This window comes from Belonocnema kinseyi, chromosome 9 (assembly GCF_010883055.1).
Source record: "Belonocnema kinseyi isolate 2016_QV_RU_SX_M_011 chromosome 9, B_treatae_v1, whole genome shotgun sequence".
Lineage (NCBI taxonomy): Eukaryota > Metazoa > Arthropoda > Insecta > Hymenoptera > Cynipidae > Belonocnema > Belonocnema kinseyi.
In genome coordinates this window covers 74,406,498-74,420,476 of record NC_046665.1, presented here as the reverse complement: position 1 = coordinate 74,420,476, position 13,979 = coordinate 74,406,498, and the positions used below count along the sequence as shown (strand labels likewise).

At 30.3% G+C, this 13,979-nt stretch overlaps 1 protein-coding gene across 5 annotated transcripts in view; it reads right to left on the bottom strand.

Annotated features, from left to right (window-relative positions):
- LOC117179323 (glutamate-gated chloride channel) overlaps window positions 1-13,979 on the bottom strand; it is a 102,651-nt gene that overhangs the window by 49,005 nt on the left and 39,667 nt on the right. For all 5 annotated transcript variants that reach the window (XM_033370990.1, XM_033370986.1, XM_033370988.1 and 2 more), the window contains exon 3: window positions 8,445-8,560. In XM_033370990.1, the coding sequence (XP_033226881.1) occupies window positions 8,445-8,560 (116 nt within the window). The remainder of the gene's footprint in view (window positions 1-8,444; window positions 8,561-13,979) is intronic.

Below are 13,979 nucleotides of genomic sequence, written 5' to 3'. Positions count from 1 at the left end.
ACTAAATGGAAAAAATGCATCGTAATAAAAAATACGTCGTATGATCTGACGATGTCTTTGTGATATCGCAAATACAGCATAACAACATGGGCAAAGGATGTCGTAAAGTTGTCGTAACGATGTTGTAAAGACATCGCCAAACTTTTTGCCCACTGGTAGCGATCACAATATTACAGAAAAGTATTACATAGCGGTATAGATTGAAAGTTCAGCCAAATTAATGAGGTTAATATTATAGTAGTTTATCATAGAATAGACAAAAATATATTTTCTTTAAAAGCCCTATTTCATTAAGGAAACCTAGTAATTTTTGGATTGATTTTGGTTCCATAGGCAATATCTTGAGACTGACTGGCAGGCGATATAGTCTTCTTTGATTTAGAACATTTTGAAAGTCTACCTATGACACTTTTTAGGATCACGTTTTGAAATTAAATTATAATTTGTTAGTTGGGTTTATCCAATTCTCAATTTGGTATTGAATCTTTTCGACTTTCTATGAGAATATTATTTTCTTTGAAGAAATTATTTTTAATTTCATGGATTTTGGTGGCTATTAATGATTTACAAACGTTGTTCCAAACCATGTTGTCTTAACATAAATGCCTTTAATTTATATGTGCAAAAGAATCCACAAAAATAGAACTATATTCTTTTCCAGGAAACTAAGTTTTTCCGAGGATTCTTGGATAGCTTGGATTCAACAGTCAAATTTGGTGAAATTCTTTATAGCTACGATGGCATTGAGAGAGTCCAAGAGGATTATACAATTTTTGTCTTTTGATTTTTCTATAAATTTGAGAGCTTTTAAAATAGCAATATAATTCACCTATAAATAGTGGATAAGAGAGTCTGACAGTTTTAATTTTTAGGTAGTTCGTAGAGTGCCAAGATAGTTTCTGATAAGTGTCTTCTTTGTGCGATGGTTGGTACACTGAAAAAAATAATTCTTAGCACCAAGTAAATTTATTTACTTGAATCATATTTCTTAGCATCAAGAAAATATTCATTAAGATTCAAGAAAATTATTTTCTTAATTCAAAAGGTCTAGATTCGTAGAAATGTGATTAGAGGTTCAAAGAAATATATATTTTATTCAAAGAGTTCGATTCTTTGAATTGATTCGAGACACATTTGAATCAATTACTTTTCCATACTTGAATCAAGAATGTAGGTTTATTTAAATCAGAGAAATAATAATGGAGTATTTATTTATATACACAAGGTGTTATGTTTACGTAAATTCTTATTTCTTCGGTAGAAGAAAATATTTCATTTAATTACTAGAATTAAATTATTTATAAGAAATAAACATTTATTCCAAAGATGTAATCATTTTTTTTAAATAAAAAAATTAATACTTTAGCGCAATTTGTTTTAATTGAAAACTTCTTTAGATTAAAGAAATATATTTTTAAATTAAATATCCATGCTTTTGATTTGAAGAAATATTTGTGTGGTTTTTATTTGGAGGTTAAAATATGGTTTTCCGCCTTAACAGTTCCATGTTACGTTAGCGTCGTGGTCAATGCTCTACTTTACACTCCATGGACCCAAGTTCAATTCCTGCTGGTGGTGGATTTTTTCATCGAATTTGTCTGTTTCAGGTTCATAAAAATTTTAAATTATGTGATTTGTTTAAATTAAATATGTATATCAATAGTAATGGTAATTATAATTTATGCTAAAAGAATCCAGTTGCTTATTTCGGAAAATATGTACTACAATTAAAGTAATAACTACTTTATTGCACTCACGCATGTTTTGGGCCAAAGAAATATTATTTTGAATCAGAGATATATTTTTTTGCTTCAAATATTCAGAAATTTGCCGCGGGCAAACAGTTTTTTGAGCCTATAAAATATTTGCTTGACTTTAAAATATATTTCTTTCCTTTAATTCATATTTCCCCATCTCAAACAAATATCTATTCCAATTCATGGCATAATCATTTGGAACAATGAGTCATTCATTTGGTGTAAAATGTATATTTTTTGTCTTCAATTAATATTTCTTTGATTCAAAGAAATATTTCGCTCCGACCAACGGGTCGTATTTTTTTGCCTCAAATAAATGTTTCTTTGAAAATAAACACGACTTTCACTCACTTCAGCCAAGAAAAATTCACTCGGTACCATTAATCCTTTTTTTCAGTGTAGTTTTACATTTGCCTCCTTTAGAACCTGTTCAACTCTAATTTATAATGTTTCTTTATATGTGTCACGTTTGTTGTATTTATTTTTATTTATTCCTTTAAAGGTACTGTTGTGGGCAGGGTTATCCAGTGTAAAAAATAGTTTAGAAATTATGATAAATAAGGAAACCAGTCAGAGACCAGCAACATGTATAGGTGATAGTTTGTCTAGAAGATTAGGTTTTGCCAATTTGTAGATAATAGATCCGTAATATTGTTTTGACCTTACAAGAGCGTTGAACATTTCAGCTCCCCAGTTTCTTTTATCTAGAGTTTTGAGTATGTTTAATTGTTTAGTCTACGTTTACAGTAGTTTTTGAGTTGGTTGATGTAGGGTTACTATTTGAGGTTCTTATTAAAGATCAGACCTAGGATTTTGATGTTATCAGTGACTATTAAGTCATTGTTATGGAGGTGAAGTACTGGGTTTTTGAACTGAGATTTATTTTGGAAGAAAAGAATCCACATTATTTTTGTAGTCGAGGATTTGAAAACGGTAATGTCATACCAATCCTAAAGGGAATTCGGACATTTTTTATTAATTCTTCAGAGGTTTGGAGGTCTTTCGCATTGCAATAGACCGTGACATCATCTGCAAAATTGTCGGTTCTAACTGATTTAGGTAAGATTTTGAACAGTTGATTATTAACTCTCACTTGGATATATCTTTGTGAGAGAAAGTTTTGTGCAAATGTTTTCTTTGCACTTCGTACCTTGTTGTTAGAATGGATCTGTATTATTCGTTTTCATCAGACCATTTTCTAAGAATTTTGAACATCCAAGGTGACTGTTGGTTATCTACTATACAGGAAAATATAATGTCAAATAAAAAGTACTCAAATATTTATAAATAATAAAGAAATAGTGATTTGTATCAATAAATATTGTACATTAAACTTCAAAACTTTGATCCTAATACATAAACATGCCATAAAAATGTTTCATTCAGGTCAAAAGCATAATAATGAAGCGGTGAAATATTTTTATCAGGTTAAAAATTAATTTTTGGCTCTTAAATATTAACTAATTATAATACTTCAGTGAAACTTTGTCAATAAATTTAATATTATTGCTCAAATGTTATACTAATATAAAAATTAATATTTTTTGCCTTTTTCCAGGTAATCAAGATTATCTACTGTAAATCATTATCTATACTGAAGGGTGGTTCCCCCTAGATAGATGTAATATAAAGATAGATCAAACAAAAATACGCATTCATCTTTTCACCAAATGGCACAAGCTTAGAGGGTGCGTGATTAAAAAAAGACTTTGGATCTTTTCAGGATACCCTACTGAAGATATGTGATACCGTAGAGAGGATATGACTGTCTCCGCCAGAATGGTAGGCCTTCATTTGCAGGCTTGGCCCGTTACCTCAATAATATGCACAAGCTAGTATAATGTGCTCTACGATTCTGTATGTATGAACGGCTGGCCTACGTCAAGGAAGGAAGGGTGGGTAGTGATGTTCGGATGGTGATGCGAAGGGGTGTAGCAAATCGAGCAGTAGAGGTACCTATGTATATAGGAGCATTATATGCGCATAAATGCATTACATGAGCGAACACACTACTGCGACACGACTCCAGGACACGGAGGGTTACTTGCATAATTTCAACTTCACGAATCACTAAGTACGGAATCGTAAATTATAGCAACCTCTTCCGTCGAATGTCGATTTACTGCCTCTAGAAATACACCAACACCAATTAGAAAACTTACTGTAATTTATGATTTCCTGTGATACATTTTTTATCATAAATTCTAGAATTACTTCATAAACTAAATATGGTACTTTTATAACACTGCCCTGTTTTTGAAGAACACCTTTAACTCAGAAACGAGTGAAAACAAGACAATCGAAGACCACTTTTTGAAACTTCTTTCGAATAGTAGTCACACATTGAGTTTATTGTACTAATTTCAAAGCAAGAATTCGGAAGCAGTTTCTATCATTTCTGAAGAATACCGTCAACTCAAAAATAATATTTATTAATTATTATTATTCTAATTTAAGGCAGTATTCTACTTCGAAACGCCCGAAAGAAAGCTACTTTTGTGCATTTTTCCTAAGATTATTAATAATGATATAGACGCATGGTTTGTTATGCTTAATAAACAATCCCTTGAAGTACATTTTTTTCAAATTTTATTTATTTTATGCACTTGTTGTACATAAAAACGGCAGTCAAAGTCAACTCCTGCAAAACTAGGTAGGTCCGCACTATTGTAAAAATCTCCAAAATGGGCGGTGCGAAACAAAAAAAATAAACAGTTTTAAATTCAGTATGACTCCAGTAACCGGCTGAACTAGGATTTCTGATATACGTGCAAAAATAACAAATTGGCGAAGAAAAAACAAAAATTGAAAAAGTGAGTGAGTTACAAATTGAGTTTATTGTTCTAATTTCGAAGCAATAATTCGGAAGCGGTCTCGATCATTTCTGAAGAATACCGTCAACTTAAAAATAATATTTATTAATTATTATTTTTCTAAGTTAATTCGTGTTAATTATGTGTATGTATTTTGAAATAATATTTATAATTAAATATTTCAAAAATTTGGAAAACAATAATAATATCAAGTAAAATTTTAAATGTTATTTGTTGTTATTACTTTGTAAACTAAAATTATGATTAATGAATATTAAAATTCAATACTAAATTATTCACTAATTTAATTAAATATTAGGCAAGATTAATGGCATTGATGACATTCATGTTGGAAACGTTTTGAACTTGAAGCCAAGAAGAATTTTTATTTAAATTATTATTTGCCTTAAATTCTGGAATTTATATTTTCTTCATTAGATTGATTTGTGGCTAAAAAACACAAGGGCCTTATATAATTATCTGTCAAAATCGATAAGGGTGTTGAATGCTTATTGTTAATAATTATTAACTATTTTAGTTAAAGAGAAGAAATATACACATTCAAAAGAAATAGAAGTTAAACATTTTTAATAATTATTTAAAACTTTATCATTTTTTATTATGATTAAGGCGTTTTTCAAAGTAAAAAATGTTTTTCTGGCTCCTTAAAATTACGGAAGAGCACCATTAGCTCGTTACGGTGTTTTTCCAAATAATTTCATATCAGAAATGCCATCGAATAATTTAGAGAATGTCGTTCTCTCGGAGTTAACGGTATTCTTCTGAATCTTGCTCTCACGTATTCAGTGGTCTATTTTCTAATTCGCGAAGTAACGGTCTACTTTATTTCGGCGATATTTAAGTTAACGGTGTTTTGCAATGATTATCTAATCATTATTTTGCGTAGTATTAACAGTTTTCATATCTGGTTCGCATAATTTGGTTATCCTTTTTCCATAATTTTTTTGATATGAAAAACTCATGTTTCGATTGTTTGGGTTAACGATGTTCTTCCAAAACAGTGCAGAGCAGTCGCATGATTTCAGACATTTTCAAAGCGTATGAAGCGGATAAAACGATCAGTTGATCTCGTTGTCAGATTGCTTCACAGATTGATCCAAGTCAAAGCGAAAATTTACGATAAATTACTGAAAAATTACCATAATTTTCCATAAATTGCCGTATATGTTTCAAATTTTTAGCTACTCTGAATTCGTGTGAAAATAAAAAAGTTCTCAAATTTCTCACAAATTTTCGAAAATTTCCAAAATTTATAAAATTTGTCAAATTCCGTAAAATGCCCAAATGTTCTAAATTTCTAAAATAAGTATCGAAACTTCCTCTATATGAGCATAAATCATGACTGCGTCCCGTTTCTTTCTCTTGGTGCATATAATATACCATTTTCTTTCAAGTACACAACCCTAAAATCCTTCCATCTGGCGAAGAAACGACTGTCTTTATTATTTCATTTTTGGAATAATATCAACGAATGTTAAACGAAAGCGAAATCGTAAAAAGAACTTATTTTCTCATTTGATATAATAAACTTTATTCTTTTTCCTAGTAATCGTAAACTGCCATAAAAAATCTAAATAAAAAGATGAACTATAGAAATTTGAGAACGACCCCTAGAAACGACAAACACCTCTTTTTAGATAAAAAAATTTATTTTTAAATCGTTAAAATTTTTTGGTTCAGATATTTCATGCATTTCAAATAAAGTAATTTTTAGTAAATTTATTCTTTTCTATAACATTGACCCCAAAAAAAGTGAGATACATATAATTTTACCCGGTTTTACTCAAAAACTATTATTCTTTTATATCGATTTTTATTTTATTGCAATTAGACATAATAAGAATTTAATTTGTGTATGCATTGACCGTAAAATTAGAAGATTTACCTTGAAGCTAATATAAAACATCTTGAATTTTTGCATATTTTTACTATGCGTCAACACACCCACCAGGTAAAAAGACGCTCTTTGGGAAAATATGTCAATAGTAACTTAACACGCCTGCCTAATGATCAACCATCTTGATTTTTATAAGTTTCTTATAAAATTTGAATTGAGCGGATCATTAATGCAAATTTGGTAAAACAACGAATGAGTATCTTTAAAAAATTGTTTAAAGAAAAATGAAAAAATATTTGTATCAGCTTTAATTAAAAATTCTTATTCTACAATATCTACAATATTACCATACGTAATTTATTTGAAATTTGATAATAATCAATAGTAAAATGTATAATTCAACCTGAAAAGGGGTAGGTTTTAACCGCCCCTTTTAGAATAGAGAAAATATATAAAAAGAATTTAAATAATCTACTTGAAATGCAAAAAATATCGGTACTAAAATTGTGATCAGGTCGTAAATGACCATATTATCTTACATTGATTTACTTTTATTTCTTGTGTGGTTTTACAATTTTGTCTATAGTTTAGTATTTTATTTCGTTTCGTAAAAGCAGTTAAAAATCTAGGATGCGATAGTTTTTAAAAAAAGTGTGGATCGTGATAATTCGATGTGATAACCTAGCGTTCAGTTAAAAAATAATGTTTACTATATTTTTATCATTCAGGAAGGTTAAACCCTCGGCGGGACGGACTTGGCTTTAACCGCCAAATTAAAAAAATGCACCTTTTTTGCTTACCAAATAAAAACGTGTCGGTCTGTATCCCCTCAAATAAAAAAACTGTTTTTCGTTTCAGCCACCCTGAATACGTTTCTTTTGCAAAATAGCGAAGATTCATACGTATACTTAATTGTCAATTACGATTCTAATCATAGCGTCCCTTCCTTTTCCATTAAGCCAGGGTGGAACTCTAATAAACGTGTGCGAAATCATTCCCGATACAGTGGAAACAAAATTACTCTTTCACTCCCCGCATCATTTATCATCTTGTTCATCGGAAAACAATGGTCCCAAAGGTTTTGCGGTAAATAAATCATCCTTGCTTCATTTTTTTTTCACTGTTTCAAACTGTTCACCAATTGCTTTCAAAATATTTAAATTTATTGTTAATATGGGAATTTAATAATCGAGTGTAGAGTATTGAATATTTATTTTCGACAGTGCTATGCAAAATCGAGCATTTATTACGAATAGCATTAAAAAGTCAGGTTACTGTTTCCATCGTGCTTCTAGTCGATCCATACTCAATTTCCTAATAGGTCTCCGCAAGAAAAAAGTGAACTAGACCGGGAAATAATTAACGGATCTAAAGAAACTCAGCACTTTCCCTCAGGCACTTTGAACACCCGAAGATAATCAGGAAATTGATTCGAGCTCTATAATAACCTAAATAAGGAAATAAAGCTTCAATAGTTAAAGTGGAAATAGCATGTTTCTCTCTAGAAAATTCAGTTTATATAAATTAAATGCAACAGTTTTACTGTACCTATATTTTATAATATTCAATCTATTTTTCCCGAGTTTGATTACTAATGAACCTGGGTGTGAGCAAAGGATGCGTGATAAATAAAGTTTTTTCTCATCCCTTATTGCCAGTATTTTTTAACTCGCTCGGTCACGCAGTTTTTTTAGCTCTTTAATTTAGAGTAATATGTATTTCATCCACCACAGCAATAACTTTGAAAACCGTATTCATAAAAGAGGTGTGTGAAACCTAAAAATAAATTACCAACGTTTTTAAATTATTTTATTATAAATTATATTACGTTTTTTTCTATATTAAAAGGACTTTAGAAGTGCAGCAAAATCTGAAAACAATATTGTCAATAAACTCTTCTAGCATGATCAGAAACTCGAGGGAATGAATTGTTTATCGTTTCTGACATAATGCTTGGTATTTATTGTAATGATAAAAAGCTCTATGCACCTCGTCAAAAATCCATCTTTTATTTACCTGTTCCATTTATGCCGCTCGGACGGATACGAGCGTCGTATCTTCCCGGTCCCAAGATGTTGTCCAACACTTGCTTCTCCTTCTCCCGGAAGTTTACCTTCCCCTGCTGCGAACATCTGAAATAAGAAATTACAGAGATTTTTTAAAGAAAAAAACAAAATACCTTTTTGTTCAGATAGATAATAACAATATGTCTATCATCAAAACCCAATTTAAGTTAAGAAGATTGCATTTTCAAGTGTAAATATTACGATGCACATATTTGGAGATACGATCTATTTATTGTGAAAGACAAAGGAAGTAACTTCTGCCGAGTGAAGTTTGTAGGAGCATTTCCATTAGCCTGTGTCAACATATACAGAGTTATAAGTTGAGTTTAAATTCTGTTCTAAATTCGACTATACATACTGAAACTTGCCTTTCTCTAAACGTTTAAACTTCAATTTCGTGAGTGACTAATTGCTTTATGATTTTATCATGAAGGTTGGTTTGTTCATTTACAGAGAAAAAAATCAGTTTGGTATGTTCAAGGATCGTCACATATTCGGACAAATAAAATTTTGAGTGATACTTAATGTTTAAATTTCTAAATTCCAAATAACATTGGCAATAGTATATAATTGATACAAAAATCTGTATCAATATGAAGGAACTTCCATTCTTCGATCATTATGTTGCAGATCAAATTGATATCTTCAGGTTTATTGTAATGACTCGGTTAAATGTAGTTTATAGTATTCTTGTAAAAGTTGATCCTTATCTCCTATAGATATATTAGTACTATACCAAAGTATATCCTTGTATAATTTGTTTTACGGAAAATTTTTTTTTCATATCTTTATGGGGACGCCCTAGAACTTTGTTCGAATACACACAAAATAAATGCATTTTTCGTCTAGAAAAAAATTATATCTAGAGGTGCCGCAGGCCCCATGAAGTTTAACACGTATTTCTCATAAGAGAAAAGACGCTTTTGTCAATCTTATTCAGAATCCTCAATATTATTTCAATCCAGTTGAAATTCAACATTTATCTTCACAATGAGCCATAGAATACGAATAAAATATCACTTTTAAACTAATAACACCATAAGTATGTTTTATAGGGTCCGAAAAAGCCCCGTAAGTGAAAAGATGGGTTTTGCGAGTTTTTGGCGCTAATTATGACTTTTTTGCGGTTTTTGAAATGAAAATTAATTCTGGCATATAAAAGACCATTTTATGTTGATAATTAGATGTTCACATACAAATTGTCAAATAATTTATTATTGTTTTTGGCCATTTTCCCATAGAATGGATTTAGAAAAACGCGGTTTTTTTCAAAAATGTTCCACTTGTTGTCCAGTTTTCAATTAGAAGGAAGTGATAGTTCTTTAATTTTAACAGTCGTGATTGTTTAAACAATGTATTATTCTTGTTAATAATATCGTCTTAGACAAATGCTACAAAATTACTGTTTAAAATAAAATTCACTTTTAGTTAAAGTTTCAATTAAGATAAGTTTTGTTATTAATTCGAGTCAAGAAAATTAATTTGTTTAAACAATTTATTATTATTATTAATATTATATTTAAATAGTGCTAGATAGATGCGGTTTTTTTTAATTTGTGGCTTTTAATCCAATTTTCAATTAAAGCGCACTCAAACAAAATTCTGTTTGAAGCAACCAGAATTCTGGTTAATTCAACTAAAACAGAGTGTTAAATATGCTCTTACTCTAAATTCTAGTTGAAAGTATCAGAAGTTTCTGGTTGATAATTTTTTGGTTAATGTTACCAGAAATTCGAGTAAATGTAACCAGAACCTTCGGTAAGGTTAAACAGAACTATTTACGAGACACTTTTCTGGTATCTGAAGAATACAACGATCTGGTCAACATAACAAATTATTAAGTCACGCCTAATGGAAAATAAACAAACAGTTGAAAATTTCAGAAAAAACCGCAACATTCTACCAATTAAGCAAAGAAAATATTATTAACAATGACTAAAATGGTTTAATTAATTATTTTTTTAACTTGAATTCATTATTACCTCGCTCCCATTAAAAATTGCACAAAAAGCCAGAAATTTCAGGAAAAACGGCATCTTTCTTGCATTATGCAAATATAATAATAATAATAATGAATTGTTTGAACAATTAATTTTCTTGACTCTAATCAATTATTTAACTTATCTGAATTGGAAATTTGAGTACGAGTGATTTTTTTAACTGAAATTTTGAAGCATTTTTCTAAGAGAATATAATAAATTGTTCAAACAATCACTCTTGTCAACATTCATGAACTATCACATTCCTCTAATTGAAAATTGGACAAGTGGAAATTTTTTGAAAAAACTGCGTCTTTCTAACTCTATTCTATGAGAAAATTGCTAAAAACAATAATAAATTGTTTAGAAAAATTATGCGAACATGTAATTATCAGTACCAAATGGTATTTTTAATGCCAAAAACAATTTGCAGTTAAAAAACTGCAAAAAAGTCATAATTAGCGCCAAATACTAGCAAAACCCATTTTTTCACTTACAGAGGTTTTTTGGGACTCTATAAAACAGATTTATGGTGTTTATATTTGAAAAGCGATGTTTTATTTGTATTCTGTAGTTGATTAAGAAGAGAAATTTTAAGTTTCAACTCGATAAACATATTATTGAGGATTCTGGAAAAGATTGATAAAAACGTCATTTTGGTATGGGAAATACGTGTTAAATTTCATGGGGATTGACCTATAAAAATTTAAAACATAATTTCCAATCCATTTTTGGACCATCCTACTGTTCAGTGTACACTAGTTTGTAAAATGAATGAGAAACTTTTACAAGGAATATTTTTAGATAGGAATAAGGTAAAACTATCAAAAAATACAAACACGATTTCCAACTAGGTGCAGTCAAGAAAAGCGACTTGTTCAATTAGGGGTCTACATCAACCGCGTAGAAAAACGTTGATTTCTTTTCGATCGATTGGCAGCCAGAAAGATTAATCGATAGTTCACAGGAGTTCTTAACTACAAGTCACCGTCATCGACCTTGGGGGATTTAAAGATACCCTTATCCTGAATCGACAAGAAAGAACTTTCCTTCGCTGTATAAAAGCCTGTCGACTACCCTCTGAAAAACGAATAATTTCTCCCTATTTTGCGAAACGTCTGCTATAGTTATTACCCGTTAAAGTGCTCTTTGGGCATTTATTTATTTTTTCTTTCGTAGTCGTTTCTGCACGGACAATTTAAAGAGATTCTTTTCAATCTGTGATCTGCAAGAGATGGACTGTAAATAATTTGGTAGAAATCCCTCGAATTGACCGGAATGACTGATCGATTTGGCATCGGACGACCCAATTAGAGAGCTTGCGCGAAGTCATGCCGATGCTATCTATTCCCCCGCAACTAGAGAGTAACTGAACGAGCTCTGATCGACTGCATCGCATTATTGGGCCTCGTATAACCACTATGCTAATAATAAGGTACGATGGGTAAACAATTACGGTAAACCAGATAGATGGTACGCGAACCAAGAGGAACGGAAACCAGGAAGTTTAATGAGGTCGCTGTACGACCCGTAATGAGGATACAAGTGTATCTAACCCGTTAGTTTCCGAGACGTTGTTCAAAATTTTCTAATTACTCCAGAGACTCCATACTAATTGTAAATTCATATAATACGTGTCAAAACATGGCACCATTACATGCCAAAATACAAATTACATAAGTCATTATATAGGGTGATTAATCAATACAGGGTAGGCCGAAACAAAGTGGCTGAAGTAAACAAATCAACTAGTTAAATAATATTATACAAGTTTCCTGGTTTAATTAGCACGACCCCGAATCGATCTACACGGAAAGAGAGTTGATTGGAATTTAAGAGTCTGTATGAATGTTGAACACAATGTTTTGTAACTAGTCTTATACAATTTAAAACACATTCTTATAAATTTGCAGTGAGTTTCATTAAATATAAATATAGTACTGGAATTTTTCAAGAATTGTCACATAAAACTCTATATCCAAGATTCATAGACAGTTCTTGAATCTAAAACAACCATGTTTCCCGTACATATCAATATATTTTAACATTGTTTAATTTATTTAAAATAGAAAAATAGTCCTATAAAAAAACGAAGGGTATCACCGGATTCTTCTCAGCAATATCTCCAGATTTTTTAATTAGGCAAACCAAATTATTTTTATAACAATTGATTGTTAAAAAAAGTTGTACAATTATTATAAATAAAACTATCAGTCTGAAAACAATTTCAAGCACATTAGCAGATTGCATGCTAAAATATCTCCAGGTGTTTCTTCAAACATTAAGAACAATAAATTATTAACACGAATACAATTTTATTAACTTTGTCCCGGTTTTTAATGTTTAAAGTCATAAAATAATTTCATACGATATACAAACAGAAGATAACATCATTACCCAACAGGTAAGGGAAATGAAAAATTTGCAAAAAAATTCTAGACGACAATCAATTAAATATTCCAATTTTTAATATCACTGTTTCTAAGAAAATAACAAAATGACGCCTAAGCATGTTTTTTAACGGTTGGTCAGTCAGCTGCTAGTTTAATTGTAATCAGTTGAGAATTACGCCGGCAATCCACAAAAGGTAAAAAATACGTGATTATTCCAGATACAGGTTCTTAGTAGCTTTCTTCACTTGGTTACGTTTCGCCGTTTGTAATAATTTATTCAATGTCTTATCGTGCTTGAACATTATAAGTTGATTACTATGCCAAATGCAATTTTCGATACTATTGTTTGGGTCTGATTTCCGAAATTTTTTAATTTTTCAAACTTAGGATATTTTAAAAATTACACAGAAATTTTCATCGTATGTGAACGATTGATTTGAATAACAACTGAAAAAGTTTCGAAAGCATAATATCCGCCCATGTTGATCTTAAGGTAAGCTTAAAGTGCCTCGAGTGATAGGTAAATATTAACCAATCAATATAAAATTTGGATGTCATTCTATTTTTGGGCATTCACATCAGAATTGGAAGTACGTGCAAACGATTTTCAATAATGTAAAATTAGCATTATTCAACTGTATAATTTCAATGTTTAGGTATTATATTAATTTTTTTGGAATTGCAAAGTTAACCATTCCATTTTTGATTGAAAACTGATCGTTTTTAGTTTAAAATTAAACTATTTTATAGAAAACTAACTTTTTTGTCGAAAATTCATATTTTTGAGTTAATTTTGGTACAAATAGCCGAGTTTAGGTACGAATAACGAGACCTGGAAAAGTACTATTTGCACAAAACTTTCGGTACAAATAGCCGAATTTTTTCGGTATATATGAGAACTACCTATATTAAAATTTTAACTCTAAAAATCTAGCAAAAGTGTTTTCGTTTCTCAGAATTATTATTTTTTAAATTCTCATCATTTATGATTGAGAAAGTATTAGAATTGTCGGAAATTTGACATCACACTTTTTCAACGGATCTCCACGTTTCGAGACCCCCTGAATCCGAAAATCAGGTTTTTACGATGGCGTCTGTCTGTCTGTCCGTCCG